This window comes from Varroa destructor, unplaced genomic scaffold (genome assembly GCF_002443255.2).
Source record: "Varroa destructor unplaced genomic scaffold, Vdes_3.0 BEIS01000001.1, whole genome shotgun sequence".
NCBI classification, from domain to species: Eukaryota; Metazoa; Arthropoda; class Arachnida; order Mesostigmata; family Varroidae; genus Varroa; species Varroa destructor.
In genome coordinates this window covers 33,994,457-34,011,381 of record NW_019211454.1, presented here as the reverse complement: position 1 = coordinate 34,011,381, position 16,925 = coordinate 33,994,457, and the positions used below count along the sequence as shown (strand labels likewise).

The 16,925-nt window shown below is 41.7% G+C and overlaps 1 protein-coding gene and 1 long non-coding RNA gene across 4 annotated transcripts in view; one reads left to right on the top strand and one right to left on the bottom strand.

Annotated features, from left to right (window-relative positions):
* LOC111248554 (uncharacterized) overlaps positions 1-16,925 on the bottom strand; it is a 51,399-nt gene that overhangs the window by 10,884 nt on the left and 23,590 nt on the right. For 2 of the 3 annotated variants that reach the window (XM_086991104.1, XM_022801042.2), the window contains one exon: positions 2,672-2,805. In XM_086991104.1, the coding sequence (XP_086847230.1) occupies positions 2,672-2,789 (118 nt within the window). In that variant the 5' untranslated portion in view covers positions 2,790-2,805. Of the gene's footprint in view, positions 1-2,671; positions 2,806-14,053; positions 14,153-16,925 lie in introns of all 3 variants that reach the window. The other variant, XM_022801052.2, reaches the window with a different exon arrangement.
* Positions 15,697-16,925, top strand: part of LOC147758550 (uncharacterized) — a 46,659-nt gene continuing 45,430 nt past the window's right edge. The window contains exon 1 of the long non-coding RNA XR_015329191.1: positions 15,697-16,169. This is a non-coding gene — a long non-coding RNA (uncharacterized LOC147758550). The remainder of the gene's footprint in view (positions 16,170-16,925) is intronic.

Here is a 16,925-nt window from a genome sequence, read left to right as displayed (position 1 = left end):
GGGCTATTTATGTCAGGCTTTTGTGTTAACAATCTCTTTCCGTAATTCGAGGGAAGCTATAGCAGTTGATCGAATTGTGGTACTTTCGTTATGTCAAATATGTACATCTTACACTGTAAATATTCGTTCGTTTCTTGCAAGCTTTCTAGAATAGCACGAATGCTTAGAAGGGCACAATATTGTAGATCGTGTGCTGTCATAAAGCATACTATCTTTGTTTGCACTAGTTGCGCAGCAACATGCTACATGCTACAGTAAAACATAGTTCAGGTAACGTTCGTGCATGAAAATTAAATGTACGGGTTAACGCTACGGCGGCGAAGAGAAACCAACCAGGGCGGATGCAAGAAGCCGTGGAATACCTTCGAAATTTGGGACACGGCTAGTCTCGAGTCAGTCCTATCGATTCTACAATATGCAGCCACATGTACAGGTACGATCATGCGTTGAACGGGCGAAATCTTGACTATAGTTATATGTATACGTTTATCGAGTCGTGTCTTTGTGTCCCCTTGCCGCACCTCCTCTCCCTTAGTAACAAGCACAATCTCTAAACAGCACACTAATATTTTGGACTTGCAAAGCCAGCTTCGAAACGGAAAGGTACCCTTGTAATCCCTGAAAATGCAATCAGGAAAGGCGTATATGAAGGCCTGCAAGGAGCAGACATTGTAAATACAGTCGGCACTGATCAGGCTAAATTGCACGAATGGCACAGGCCTAGCTCCCGTTGCGCAACAACACTACGTAATCGCACTATGGACACAGGAGGGATATACGTGGATTTCATGTCGTGGGCAAGGAAGTGGTGTTCTTTCTGCTTGAGAAATCCGCATATGTGAAAACATTTGTCCATTTAATTGCTGCTCGTAGACAGGTAACAGATTGGTCCAATTTATTCCACCTAGCCGACACAAAATGCAACAACACAATGGAGAGGAAAAAAAGGCTTAACGAGAACGAGACAGTCGTCGACTTCAGATCATCGTACCAGAGCATTTTTCGTTGGTTAGTTACTTACTATGCGCTCTGTGGCTAAAGAGAGCAAATGCATTTAAAATATAATAATAACAGGGAAAAAATCATAATACCTTTTTAGATACAATGTATCACGTATAACAACGCTGCGTAATGACGTTTTTTGAGATAGCAAAAACTTATATTGTTAACAAATGGGCGCGATTTAGACAGAAAACGTTGGAATACGCATCTGCGCAAAACTAGCTGTGAAATTTGTATGTAATATCTTTTATTTTAACAGTTCGTACTACAGATACGATATGTAGAGTATAGCTAGTGAGCACGTGCATTTTGCTTCCACTAGTCGAAACTCCGAAAACCAAAATCAAGCAGACCGCGTATATATTTAGCTTATTACGAATGAGCCACCTGCATAAGGTGGTGAAAACCGATAGAATTGACGAAATGGTCTAAGATGTTGATATAAAAAGACGGATCTATAAGCAAAAGTAATGTAACTGTCCCTAAAACTGTGTTAAGCATTGTCGAAACCTACTATCGGAGGAGAACTCGTTAATATTCGATACTTCAATAGTTAGGATTTTAATTGAGGCTTTTTAGTACTTTCGATTCCATTAGGCCACTACGGTCGGTGACAAGAAGCCTCAATGAGTTAGTTTACCTACGTCTGTCTATTTTCGGCGAAAGAATGACGGTAATCATGAACCAATAAGCATGAAACTACGGCGGTTCGAATGGCGGCGTTAGCAAAGATTACTACATGCAAGCAGCACGCAAAAGAATAGAGGAAGCCAATTGTCCGATAAGGAACACGAAAACATACATTTTTTAAGATCATAAGGTATTAAGGAAGACTGAGGAATTCTACTTAGAGTTAACAGCTGCTTATATGATTGCCATTCCGTTTTAGGAGTCTGTTAGAGAAACCGCTGGTAAGTCTAGCACGATTTACCCCGACTGAAGTCCAAATAGGGATCAAAATCCTTAATACAATATCTATAGAAAACAAGATTACGACAGCTTGTTAGTACAAAGACGATAGCTAGAAATGCCATAACGAACAAAGAAGATCGCCGTAAACGGGTCTTAAAAGAATACCTATCTATCTCGACTTATCGAATAGAAAATGGATATTAATCAACGCTACCTGACATTGGCAATTTCTCGAACCCAGTTGCACCTGCTGAGTGAACTTCGCTAATAAACATAATATTTGAAGGATTATAGTATAACCGACAGACTGTCCAATAGTAGTATGCTAAGGAAGCGTTTTGTTAAAATTTGCTAAGACAAAATACACATTTTCCATGTGGCCGCGCTAGCATTTACTAGACCCCCTTAGAAATCGTCCCGAATTACCAACACTAAAAAAACGCCATGTTCTGGGTCGTGTTCCATAGAGTAAGAAGGATGACGAATAAGTGGCTATGCTGTATTCCAGCTTGTCGAAATAACCGATTGAAACTGAGCGAGGCAACTGAGTCTTTCGGAAGTAGTGACCATCGTCAACCTTACAAGCCTGGGTGATTAGGGGTGATATTTTGTGTTCATATAGAGAGGTACATAAGTACGTTCTTGGCACATAAAAATGTAGATTATATACAGAAGAAAGAAATGACACATTCTTTCTTATAAGAATCTATTCAATTTTAGGTGGGAAACTGAATTTCTCGTGATATCTGAGACCAACCTCCATCAAAGTCACAGAACCTATCAAGGAAATTTTGCGCGGCGAGGATGTGTTCTCCGGAGCGTTGTTGTTCCTGATGGGTTTGACAATTCGCTGCTTGCCACAGGAGACAGGCCATATTGTCTCGTAGAGTGCTGAAAACAGGCAGGCCAATAAGAGAACACCATTGATCAGAGTTATGTCGTAGCAGGCTTTTTTTCATTGTTTTAATTGTCTCTGGCCATGTTTAAAGGCGAACATGCCTCTGCACCGGTGTCTAACGGAACGGCAAACATGGTCTCTTTCTTACATTAAGCCCTGGAACAAAATGGTTTAACTCAGTTGGTAACACGTAGAATGTTTATAGTAATAACACACGAAATTGAACTAGGAGCATCGTTTATTTAACGCTTTTTGAATGGCATTTTTTTATTCAACGGCAAATTACTGAGATTTTAGAAAAATATGCTAAATTACAAAGAAAACTTAGCCTCATATGAATGAATTTATAGCAACTAAAACGACAGTGTAAGAAAACGAACACTTCAAAACAAGCTGAGAAATATCTATTACAAGAAAGTTAGCGTTTAAATTGAACACGAAGACACGCCATGAGCATGGGGCCAACTGAAAATGTTTAATAATTTCGTTAATAATAGGGTATCGTTGCAAGAAACCTTAATAATAGCCCTTTTAAGAAGCTAAATAGTACAATACAAAACATCACTGCAGGCAGCAGAAGCCGGTCTTCGGCTGCTTCTCTCGTCTGGTAGTGATTTTACCTCTTCGTAAGAAGGCTTCTTGCGTACGCATTGATATTCATAACTTTTTATTTGTTTAGAAAAAACGTAACGAATATCTGTTGCGGCAGCTTACATACGCATACCTCAACATTCGTTGTGTCCTTTAAGAGGTCCTAAATTAGTGGACCTTATACTATGCTATCAACCAGCTTAATTAGGCAGCAACACGACATACGGCGATTTTTTGTAAGTCAATGATAGCTAGACAATACGTATGATAATGCGACGGTTCTAGATGTAGTACTATACGAGTTTGCTTGTCAGGTAAATGTAAACCCGTCTTTCTTGGTACAGACATCGCTGGCGGAAGAAACACAGCCAGCGGCGATTATTCTGTGTTGGACACTCTCCGTCCATATCTAGCCATATCTATTTTACAAAAGCATCAGCAACGACACGATCAGGGAGTTAAACAAAAGAACCGATGAGGAAGTAAACATATCGTTCGCTCGTATGAGCAGTCCATCAACGACTGCAATCGTGAGTACGACTCGCCAACACGCTCCGTCTAAGGATCCCATAATAATAACTTGCAAAAATAATTTGCGAACTATAATACTACTACTACCATTGTTTCCAAATGCGTACTATCTCACCTTGTATGTATCGCTATATGGAGCGTACGCTCGTATGTCGTTCTTCCGTTCGAGGGCGTTTCTTATACATGAAATGTATTGCCAATCGCAGACGGCATTCAATAACGCCTTTTCGTCTGTTCCTTGAAGAAAGTGAAGTGGTTTGACAACCACGACGGACACAATGAGACATCTGTTACGTATACGTATTTCGCGCTTAACGTGCCCGCAAGCTTTTTGTTATTCAGCCAAATGCTCCAGTCAGTGAAGGCGATTTGGAACAAATCTAGCTAGGAAACATGTTCCCATCCATCGTCGTCGTTGAAAAATTGCAGTGTAAGCGAACAGGACTCTCCTGGCAAGTCGACGACACTGGTGCGCCATATTGCTAGCGTATTGCGTACAATGAGTCACACATATTTGCCTTTAGCGTCATCATCCGCCAATGTCGCCATAGAAAAGAAAGTATGTAGCAGAGATGCATTAACTATTCTGATTTGTACTCAATGATCCTTCTCGCTTGCTCTGTTGTTCCTGTGTGATTCAATGAGCCTGCACGCACAGACAACAGTATTGTATGGAATGGATCCGGTTTGACACGGCAGGCCCAGAGACCGTTTCGTAGCCGTCGATGATAATGGTACCATGTTTATAGTACATGTATATATATATATATATATGTAAAATATTCTTATGACAATTTTGTTAAGTTGTCATGGCAATCAAGATGAACAGGCAAACGCAAAAAAACGAAGGATTTCTTCACTTTCCTATGCATATTCGACTGTTGACAATAGACGTTCAAAAATATTGGATGAAGATAGGGACTGCTGAGCTGTTTCAGTGCGAGATGGTATTGTAGCTCAACGCAGCTTGGAGCCGCCGGTGTCAGATATTCAGTAAATTGTGTAAAATCAGTAAAAAAAAGAAAAAAAAACAAAAAAAGTGATTATTGACCATGCGATTAACGTCAAACACTGTATGGTAATATAAGTATCGTAATGTTGATAAGCGGGGGTAAAGTTTTCCTTTTCAATACTTCAGCTCGTGATTTTCGACCACTGACGTCGTGCGAAATGATGATGAACATAAATACATTGCCCTAGTTATAGCTGTCGTTGTTCTAAATTTCATTATTATCGAAATGTTAGTAACTGTGCACGTGGCTGATGCGTCCGCTCCCCCTTATGGTATTATGCACAACTCGTATATTGCCCGTCGTGTTTGCGCCATATGAACTTATATTAGTGTGCCCTGTCAGCAAACCAGGCCGCAGAAGTAGCAAAGGAAGGCCGCTTTACCGGAAGGCCTTGAGGATAGCTAAAACTCTGATGGGAACTTCGTACGGTAGAAGCCCATACAAAAATTCGGTTCTGCCTTCTGCTGCTGCTGTGGCGGCCGCTGTTGTTTCACCATTGTATTTTTAGCTAATTCCCCGATGCAGCTAATACGTTCCTTGAGACCAACTGGTTGCATAGATTTTCAAGTAGGGCAACAGTGATGGGCAAGGCCAATGCTTTTCGGGATCAAGGAATTCGATGCTTACGGCGTATGATAAAGCCCGGCAAACGATCAAGGCTACGGCCAAAATGCCAAAGACAGACAAACTTACCATATGGGATGCTATCCTATAGCGGCGTACTTTTAACACTCGATCATATTTTGCCATGACACAACTATTGCCACTTCAGCTTTTAAGAATTGGTATACAGTGAATAGAGATGATTTTACTATTATACGTAATTAGCATTATCGCAGTCAAGTGGCCAGTGGAACGTAATGTTTGACATTGGTTGAAAATATTATAGACCCAATGTGACGATATGCTTGAACAGATGCCCAGAACAGGTTGTAAACGGCATGTGCGGAATAAAGTTAGCTATTCCTTGTAAAATCGCTAATTTTTAAATAGTTTTGGGGTATCATAGAAGCAAATTTCAGATTGTATACAAAATCAATGACAATTTTTGGCTATTATGTATATATATATATATATATATATATATATATTGATGACACTGATGTTTCAAAAACGCATTGAGGCGTCTTTTCTACGACAGTTTATAATCTAGCATACGTTATTTGCCCAGTGAAGGCTGTCAAGAAGCCAATTAGTTCGGAGACATAACTATTACTTATGACATAGCTTTTTTTTCTAGCTTTTCCTCGTCGTCCTGGTGACAGCGTACAGGGTAACGTAGTTGCTTGCTCGTTTTAAAAACATGCTTTAGTCTAAGTTAGAACCCGGGTATAGACACACTTCGATTCGCGCTGGAACCCAACCAGCCGTTTCATGGGAGGCCTAAGAGCGATAGCGGAGGCCTACTTATTCAAGGCCGCCATTTACTCCAAATCATAGGCGTGTCCTTCAGGATGGCAAGGTGTTTCAATATTTATTTGACATGATGCCAACGCTGTGCCGCGTGTGCTGAACCCATTTACAAATGCCTGCCATTTCTACATCTACAAACGGGCTATTTGTCGACGTATAGTTGAATTCAATTTGCTCGATTCAGTGGTGACAGCTACGGTTATTTGCCTTCGTTCTGGTAGTTCATCGACCGTACGTAACGTCGAGTGCATTCTAAAGTCTAAAGCCGCACTAACTGAATCATTGGCTTGGTTCTTCTTCCGCCCAAACTGAAGCGTGTTTCTATTTCGAATCGTTGTCCTTTATGTGGCCACTTCAAAAAATGCCATTGTGCCTGCTGTTGGTGTTGTTGCATGATAGATAGACAGTGATTTCTTTCCTTGCACGCTGGATAGCGATACATGTACATTGTGTAATGATCTTCATTTTTTCTTTCTCCCGTTTTTACTCAAGCCAATATTATCTCAGTAGGTTGCCTGCGGCAATTAAATATTATCTACGCACGCCTCGATGGTTCATCATGATCAGATTATTTAGTAGTTGTGCCATGCGACTCCATGCTAATTTAGTTAGCGGTACAAAATGAGCGAGTTGGACTAATCATCAGTAGAAACAGGTCGTCCAAAGGCCACTAACACTTGTCGTTCGTTACGTAGCATTGGGTGGTTTGTTGATTATAGCTGGCGTATACTTCAGATAAGAGTCAGGACCAATGTGCAGCTGGCTGGCTTGCGTTGTTCCAGGCGAATTACCCCGGTGCTGGAGAAACTAGAAACCAATCGGCTTCAGAACGCGGCCGTTGCCACAGAGGAAGCTGTGGCTTCGCTCACGTCGGTATAATCACGGCGAATTATCGCCGACCGTCAGCGCAGGAACAGCAGCGGCAGCCGACCAACGTTAAGTGACGCGAGTCCTGGTAGCGACGATTAGAGAACGACTCTATAAGGGTTGCATTCGTAACATAATTTTGAAGGTGTTTATGAGGTGGCGTGCGAGACGCTCCCCGTTTCACTGTTGGATTCTGTGTGTTATTGTGCAGAACTGGGATGGGACCGAGGTGACAGCGTAAAATAGTCCTGGCCTAAAAGTACCAGATGATCATTTTGCATGTAAGCGGCTGACACGAACAAGGCCAGCCGGTGACGACAAGAGAAGATCACGAGTATACCAGCCGCAAAGCGTTATATAAAGTCACTTTTAGCGTCAAGTCGTTAAGCAATTGCTTGCCTTAAAGGGGCGCCGTACTTAAATGGCCTAATTCAATATTTCCTTGCCGGAAAAAAACGAAGTTCGGGTAGACAGAACTATTACTGTCAGGAGTACTAACATATACGCTATGTATTACATATAGATATGTAATAGACACCACTGGCACATCAAGCACACACAAGCAGTAGTCGCATAATATTTTTAGGGTATTACCAGGTGTCTGAGGATGGATAGTGCTGACGTAGTAGCTACCTTCATATATACAGTTTGGCTTATCGTGGACCACTGAAAATCTACTGTCGCCGCCATACATAGCTATAAAACACCCGAAAAGCGGACCATGAAAGATGTCGTGTCTTGCACGTTTCACTGCTCTGTTCTCCTTGATTTGTATTGAGCATCCAGAAACTGCATGATGAATAACTGTTGCTTGTGAGACAGAGGGAGAAGAGAAATGGACGAGGCAGGATTTTGTTGGAAGGTGGTCCGGAAGTCAACCCATAGTTCGAACAAGACTCTTACCTAGTTGAAAAAGTGTGTTAGAGAGTCTTCATTTCACATCTGCTAAAATAGTAGAACATAAACAATAATAGTTGCAGTGAAAAACGGATTCAACTAAGGCACACATTTGCCACAGGGCATTTTAAGACCATTTTCTAAGCCAATAAAATTATTTGAATAGCCACAGTAATCGTTGTTGTAACTATTGCATTTTAGATAAACATTACTGGCATCGTATTGCAGGAATTATAGGGATAGTATAAGAATTTCCATGTGATAAATGTGTTTGGTACTACGATCCGTGCTTTTGGTCTTCGTCTAATGCGAAAAAAGGGACGAATAGAGAAGACTGATTTGTGTGTCCCGTTGCCTTTAGGTCAGAAATGACAGGTTATCGTCATCGTTGCGCCGATGCCCAATTTTTTAAAAAATATTTAAACAAATAAAGGTTTTGTTGAGAATATCACAATAGCAGTTGAAATGGTAGCTGTATTTGTGTGTAAAAATAATGAAATGGAGCAGGTAGACACTAGGCGAAGGCGAAGTGTCACTTAATTACGCCGATCGAAGCGTTCTTTGAAGTGATTGATCCGAACTGAAGAAGCGTTCTCTATTGCTACTCTCGGTGCTTGTATTACTATGGCAGCGGACTAAGCAGACTTCGAGTAAAGCATTTACGTGTCCGATGTTGCTTCCGTATAATTAAGCCCACTTGAGCTAAATTCACTGCGTATGATCATCGTTAAGACACTTCCACTAGCAATCATCATTGATTATTTTGTCTATTTTTTAAGTGTTCTGTGCTTCATATACAATACCCATCGATACAAATATAGCCTATATCTTATAGCACATCACCGGCTAGCTACCGGTTGTTATAACCCACATTTAAGCGATAGAATCATGGGTCAACGCTTGGTTTCTTTTCAGTAAATGATATACTTGTTGACTAACTGCTTATGCGAATAGGAAAGCCTAAGCCTGATTTAGGTGTGCCTTCCAATTAAAGTGATATACTACAAGACGTATCTGCGTCTTGGGAATCGATTGAAAACGTCAAACTGTTTGTCGAACTCGCAACTGGCGCGTATCAAAGCTCAGCAGCTTTTCTCGTATGTACACAAAATTTAGAAGAAAGAAAAAACGAGTGAATTTCAATTGTGGTACGGGCTACGAAACATTTTATGTGCGCAACTTACCGGTCGCTAGCGATACTTTTTCCCACTAAAACACCCACAACCTCTCACTCCATCGGGCAATATCTAACTTTTCAGCAGTCCCGTGCTCTGCTCCCATGCTAGACTCTGTTTCTGCGACTTCCGTTGGCCCGAGAAGGGTGTCAGCCATGATCCGCCAACTGCCGGGAACTTAAGAGTCCCTTAATGTTTCCCAATCTCGAGTGACTTTCAGCTTCAGCTCGAGCAGGAAAGAGGCAATGGGTAGTAACCGCAGCAACGGCAGCCCATTACAACCTCGTAACTAAATCTGGTAGTAAGTAGTTCAGTTGCGAGGAAGGTCTGAGAAGATTTGAAGGCAGAGTGCGTTAGAAAGTATACAAGTACGAAGAACTGCTTATAGCAGCAATAAAGCACCAGGTCTTACTAGCAGGCCCTCGCTACCTTTACGCCGTTTTGCCCCAGTCATATCGCCTTAGGCGATGTGGCGTCGCCGTCGCAGCAGTCGCCGTCGCAGCAGTCGCCATCAAATTGTCCCGAGAGAATTTCCTTCCTTTCCTTCCTTCCTACGTATGCATTACCATAGAACGACGTAAATTGATGATTATATACATAGATAAGTATATGAGTATGTCTACGTTCATTACTGGGTATATTGAAGATGTACATATATAATAGGCATATAGTAGTACTTGTAACGGCGTTCGACACTAAATGGCCGCAAGCTATATTTGCTGCTGGAACATTAGTTATATGCCCCAAGCATTGGATTCTCGGAAGCAATGAAGAACCACAAGCATTTACATGCGGTTTCATGAAAGTGAAATTAAGAAGGATCGAGCATAGTTAACCATACAATCGTTCTAATAATTACCCATAATAATAAATAATTTTTTAAAGATGTCTCAAAGCGAATTTATAATAAACGTATACAAAGGAGGCGTGTGATATCATCACCGAGGCCCGATAAATGTTACAGGATGTCGTCTCTTGACTCCTGGTCGGGATGATCTTTCCTATTACTTTGATTAAAAATATCACAATGCATAGATATAATTTGACTAGCTAGTCTACCTCAGGACGACCAGGCTCGCTCTATTTTCTGAATTTTTTTTAGTCAACTCTCTCTCGAAATATCTTTAGACTTATGTGTCATTAAAAACGCTATACAATAAGTGTGTTAATGAAGTAAAGCTGATTGATTATCAAAAATGTACGTCCGCAGTTTGACGCAGGCTGATACATGTTGTTTTTACATATCGATGCTGACTATACGTGTAACGTCTGTGACTGTTTTTTTCTCACGTCATATGATTAATAATACAACGCAACTAAAAATGCAGTCTAAAACGCAAATTCGGCGATAAAAGCCAGTGAGCGAACAACCGAGATTCTATTGGCTTGTGAATGTATGTGTTTACGTGTCGATATAGACAGTAGCTCAGCTAAATTAAGATGATTAGGACAGAACGATCGTGTTGTAGCATAGCATTTCGATGTAACAGATTCGAACGTTTCGCCTGCCCCATAGGCCTGCCACTGATCGAACCCTGCTAGAGACCTAACAGCCAAACAGGCCTGTGCGCAGGTGCACGTTGGGGCCCAGTCGCTGAATCCGGTCTAGTCTATACGCAACGCTTGCTATGTAGAAAGCTAGATAGACAGATGGTCGTTCATAGATACGCTAGATATCAGCGAGTATCACCACAGGGTGGCGTAGCTCAGATCAGGGTTAGGATATAGCAACCTTACGCAACGGTTTGTTGTGTCTACACAGCTTCCGTTGCGTCCACCATTATCGCAACGTTGGCAAGATTCTCATCGATATTCACGAACTGATTCTGTCTAATTGTGGACTATCTAATCTTGGGCCTGCTGTGGCTAGGGATACAGATCGCCCATTCAGGAAAGCAGGATTTAGTCTCGCCTATCGCTTCCATGAAATCCTAACTAACATTAGGGTTGCTATCTAAGGTACGCCAAGCACTTCCTGAAATCTCATCGTTCCTTTCCGTAAATCCTCTAACAAAACGCATTTGCGAAAAAAATAGCATCTCGGCAGTTTTTGTAAGCTACCTTAACTGCTAGGTTTATGCGGACGATGCAATTCTCCTCAGTTCTTTGCTTGCTGTAATAAACAGGTTCCGTTTTCAGAGAATCCCAATCTGGTAATTTTCCCAGGCGCCAGCGGCACGCACGACATAATCCTAGGCACGAAACAGGAATCACAATACGGTCTGATGGATCCTGTTTAATAATATCAATGGATAGTCTCATAAAGCGCTACGGCCAATGGTGAATATATAGCTGATGTCGTACGCGCAAAGACCTGCAACTAGTCAGTATAATAGCGTAATTGGTTGGTATAATAGCGAGGAGAATCAATACCTATGCGATCGTTACGTCGAAGTTGAGCTTTCGAGTAAACCTCCCGCACCGACAATCCGCAAAAGTGAACTCAACTTTTTTAAGGAACTTGTAAGATTAGGTGGCCCAAACACAAGCGCATGTGCGAAGTTCCTTGATCTGAGTTACGCTGGATCGGTCGCTTGAGAACTGCGATGCTGCTAACCTCGCCATGCTGCTTTCCTACCGACGTCTGTGATAATAGAGCTTTTGATACATCCACAAGGGTTCACCATATCGACGCACCACGAAAAATAGTAAAAGGAATTGGCCCTTGTGTGGTACGCATCTGTACGCAGCCGACTGTTTCGAGTCGATCATGGTTTTTTCGGCGCAGTGTATAGTGGATATAATGCTTACAGTCATCTAATCGGCTACCTAATAATTAACCGTTACCTATTATGTCTCTCTGGAGACACTGAATATTAGAAAATACTTTACCCTCCTCTTCTGTCCTAACATATGTCCCGCGTTCGTTATATGTTAGAATCAAAAAAACGCAGGGAATTAGCTTTTTATTTATATAACTGTATGGAGATTTATATAGGTAACGGTAGCGAAGCTCCTTCACTGAGACATATAATAATAACTAATCTAAAAAAAGTGATAAAAAGAGGAAAACTCGATATTTTGGCAGAGCCCTCACAGAATTGCCGCCCATGACTTTAACAACGATATTAAAAACAAATTTCAAGCAGTATCAAGGGAACTGTATAAGTAATTATTAGTGTATTTAAAAAATGAATAATAACGTATGCAAGAGTACAAAACTGATAAAGAAAAATGACAAACACAATTTCATTAGATAGAATATTTGGCATTAACGATGTATCGGTGTATTCCACCTTAGTTGTGCCAGCTCTGTTTGTTGAACGTAGAACTGAAACATATAACAGAAGTCGGGACCATATGGATCAGTTATGCAACGATAAGGAACAGACATTAAAATATGTTAGAATATTGAACAGTGGTTTAGGTCCCTGTGAGATTGGCCTGGTGGAAGGGTTTCGCGGGTAATGAGCAGTAGGGCGATATCAAGTCGGGACTCAACGGCGACTGACTGAAAAAAGATCATTATGAATCATCATGCCACCTTTAGGCCATGTCGTAACTCTGCATCCTACGTAATGTTATTTGTCAAGACAATAATCTTATTTATGAGCAGCAAAGAAAAAAGTCTATCTAACGATAAACACATATACAAACACAACAATACATTAACAGTATACATATGCACCTCTGACTACCTTTAATATGGCCCTTGAGTTTTGAGTGTCAAACAAAGCGGTGTTCGGTCAGCAGTCATTACGAAGCTATTTGATGATTTAATCTTCACAGTATGCACCCTCCCGATTTAGATTTTCGGCATGTATTAATAATTATTCAGTATTTATGACGTTAAAGAGAAGACAATTTTTCTCGTATTTGTATTAGTTTGGATAGCATAGTCTGGATGCAGTGAAAGCGTCACCCAGGAACTTCGTCCATCAAAAATACGATCCTCGTGCGCACCTCACTGTATGGCCGGTAAATAACTATATACCTTCTGGCCTCCAAAACTTTTCCTCTTACGTTCGGACTGTGAAGCGTAATCTATCTGCCAGAGATTATTTCCTAGGTTGAGAAACGGGTAACGCGGCTAGCGACTATACCGCCGGCGGTGACTATGACCGGTGTAACTTGCGGAGTACAGGCGATTTGAGGTAGTCTTAGAACTATAATGGACATTTCTATCACGGACGTTGAGGCAATGACAGAAAGCCACGCGTGATGTAATATGATTGCCGAGAGTGGCAACGTTTGATATAGGTATATCACCGTTGCCATCAGCCGCCATTGGGCCTCGCATAGCGTACACGTGTTTGGTCTACGTAATCAAAAAATTCCCAATGTGACGCCACACCTATTTCCACAATGACACTTGTAGACTTTCTATGTGAAAACCGTTTTTGCTCAATGATATCTAGGAATAACAAAAGGAAAGTGAAGGAGTTCATCGCAGAGTTGCATAGAATCTCTTGGAAACTGTAGCGGAACCATTGTCCATTATAGATTCTCTAAAACATTCAGAAACACACAGTTGATTGCATATTTTATGAGTTACGTGCAGTACTGTGATAGAGCTTACGAAACGTTTACTTTTTTGTTACTCCCTTGCGATAGACCCTTTGGTTAATTGCCAATTTCTACAAGCTCCTTCTTCTGTGCGCCTTGCAGTTGCCCTCCAAGTCCCCAACCAACGATCCTCTTCCCGGATACGTATATATAGACTAATATGATAAGAAAGTTGAATCTGACACGAATACTTTTCTTCGTCCTTAATCACATAAATCAAATAACAAAATAATTACTCCGTGAGTCACCTCGACGAAGAAGGTGGCAGAAAAGTCAACTGCAGGTTTCGGCTGTGATGTGTGTCCGGAAGATTGGTTAATTTTCCGCTTGTACCTTATTCACCGCTCCTTAAAATGCCGCGAAACATAGACTTGTTACTACGCGCCTAGGTTTGACCCGTGATTCAGCATATAACTCGAGAATAGTACAACGATAATTTAGTCTCATACTGTATTTTGTAGGATTCAACGAACAACTATCAATCGGGCTTCCAATAAGAATATCGTTGATCAAAATGTTATCGATATTTCGACAACAATTTCTGATTGCCGTGTATGATGCGCATGAATGATAACCTGATGCAGGTATATATGGAGATATCTATTCGTTTCTGGGATTACAGACTGTCGGCACTGACATCTTACCTAAGGCCCGCCTAAGGACTAACACGCGGAGACGATTGCCGTCTGAAGTAGCTGCGGTTATGTGCCAGCTCTCCCACGCGTGAACTTACTGAAGTAGCCAATACGTTGAATATTCGTTTTATGCTTGTTGCTGCGCGCTTCGCTGCTGCTATTGTTGCTAGTGGCAATTTTCGAGGACGAGTGGCCTCGTGGGAGTAAAGGCAATAATTTAGGATATCTGCGAGGCATCGTTCTGGTATTCCGATGCCTGTTTGTCATCGGCGGCAATCTGTCTGTCTTAAGCAGAAAGCAGCTAGCAGCAGTTATCTAAAGCCGTCAGAAGCGACCCAGGGATGACGCCCAGATGCCTGCTAGTAACTGTTTGTCAGCCTTCGTTCGGCGTGAAAACGAAATAACTACGCTTTCCTACACTATAGACAATAGCAGCAGTAAAAGCCCCACGAACACGGTAATACTCGTCACTCAGCGATGTCTACTTTCCGACAAATAAATATTGTCTCCTTCTGCAACGACCGTATATATCCGACTGTAATGTTACGCTATTTGCTGGCTGCATACAAGTGTGAGAAATATTACTACTGTCGTTATTACTATACAACAAACGAAAGAGTAAACATATCGGAAAGCTCAATTTTTCAGCATCTTCATCGACTCTGTTATTATTGGATACTACGAGCATTTGCATGGAGGACTCGTTGCTACTACATAACACTATCGCAGCTACAGTAGAAAGTGCCACAGCATTCATCAAACTACATAACAAGCTCTCAGTGAATGAAGCGAATGAGTTCGATTTTTCATGCAGAAAAGCATAGAAGTCGCTAGCTGATGTCAATCCGAGCAGAAATCAGTTCGTCTCTATGTAACCGATACTCTCTCTCTCTCTCTCTCTCTCTCTCTCTCTGTCTATATATACATATATATATATACACACACCTAACTTTACCAATGGTCTGTAATGACACAACTGTGAAAAATTTGTAGTAGCAGCAGTGGCGGAAGAAGCCCCTAAAGGGCCACATACCGTCTGCCAGTCCGATTCTTATCCGTTTTGCTACTCATTTGCAACTATAATAAATATGCTGTGAACATATTGGCCGGCGCTATCTGGAATAAAGATAAGTGGTACTAGTAAAGGTCGCTACGTTCGCTTGACCGACCATATAGCCACCCTCCATGTCCAGGCGCTATGTTTACTCGGATCAATATCGACATCGAGCCATACCGCTTCGTCGCCTAGCTGATGAACAGCACGCAGCGTGTGCTCAACTTTCCAACGAACAGTGTCAAGTTATTGTTAAGTTATTTGGACCAGTATGTTGAATGAGACAAGTAGATGATCGGTCAGAACCGTATTACTGCCGCTACCACGTCACATGTCAGCGATGGGCAATAGTTTCAATTAAAAAAGGTAGCTAATGACCCACTGTGAACAGGGAAGAGTTAACAAATAACTGCAACCTTGGTAGTTTCCTCTCGTGACCAGAAGCGCCCGAACGTTGGGAAGGCTCGCAGGCGCGTATGGGACGGGCGAAGCATCTATAATGGCCAAGTTACCGCCGACAATAATGAACTTCCATGGCCAGTGGCTGGCACCGTGCAGTTGTGTCGGCGCAATGCTAATCGGCTCAGAATTGTCGTTGGCGTAGATAGGACATAGCACCATCCCTTGTTTCCGCTAGCTGCACTCGGTGAATGGCGTTCTTTCGATGAGGACCAGGTATGTGCATATAATGTATATGAGAGTAACTTATCGAAATCGGTAACAACTGACTATCGACAGGCGGTCGCTAGAAATGTGGCTGATGCTGACGGCTGCCCGGACAAATATTATTCGTCTCTGGAGGCTGGTCGTTATCAAAATGTTTTTCAATTTCAAATCTGCTTGTGTGTTCCATAGGCACACACGGATGCATCGAAGGATGCACATGTGAATACACGTCCTCATCATCAGCTACAATGTGATAGAAGATTTTAAAGTAGGAAACTATATACCTGGTCAATAGTGAGGATCAACTCAAGCTCTGTTACTAGTCAACAACCGGTAGAAGCTCGTAAAAGGAAATCGACACACAGATCTGTCTCGTTGGGTTGTCACTTGAGAACGGTTCAAGTGGCATTCGTTCATATTTACTATATTTACTAGTTGATCCGTCCTGCTCTCAGCAGTTCCAACACGAATTGACAGAATTCCGGCATCTAACGGTTGCTGCGGGAAATATTGAAGTAGGCATATTGCAATAAAATAGCCGTGCCATACGTTTGCAACTGGGACACTCGAATGACACTGTTATAACTGATATAATACTATTTTATCAGCTTAGTACATAGAATAATATTACGGTGCGGTGTGTTGAAGGAGCCATTAATCAGTGTTTAGCGGGCCTATTCAACTTACCGAAAATTTCTAATTGTATCTCTTCTGTATCCGAGCACTCTCGTCATGTCTGTAATCGGTACTAACAGGTCTCCACAT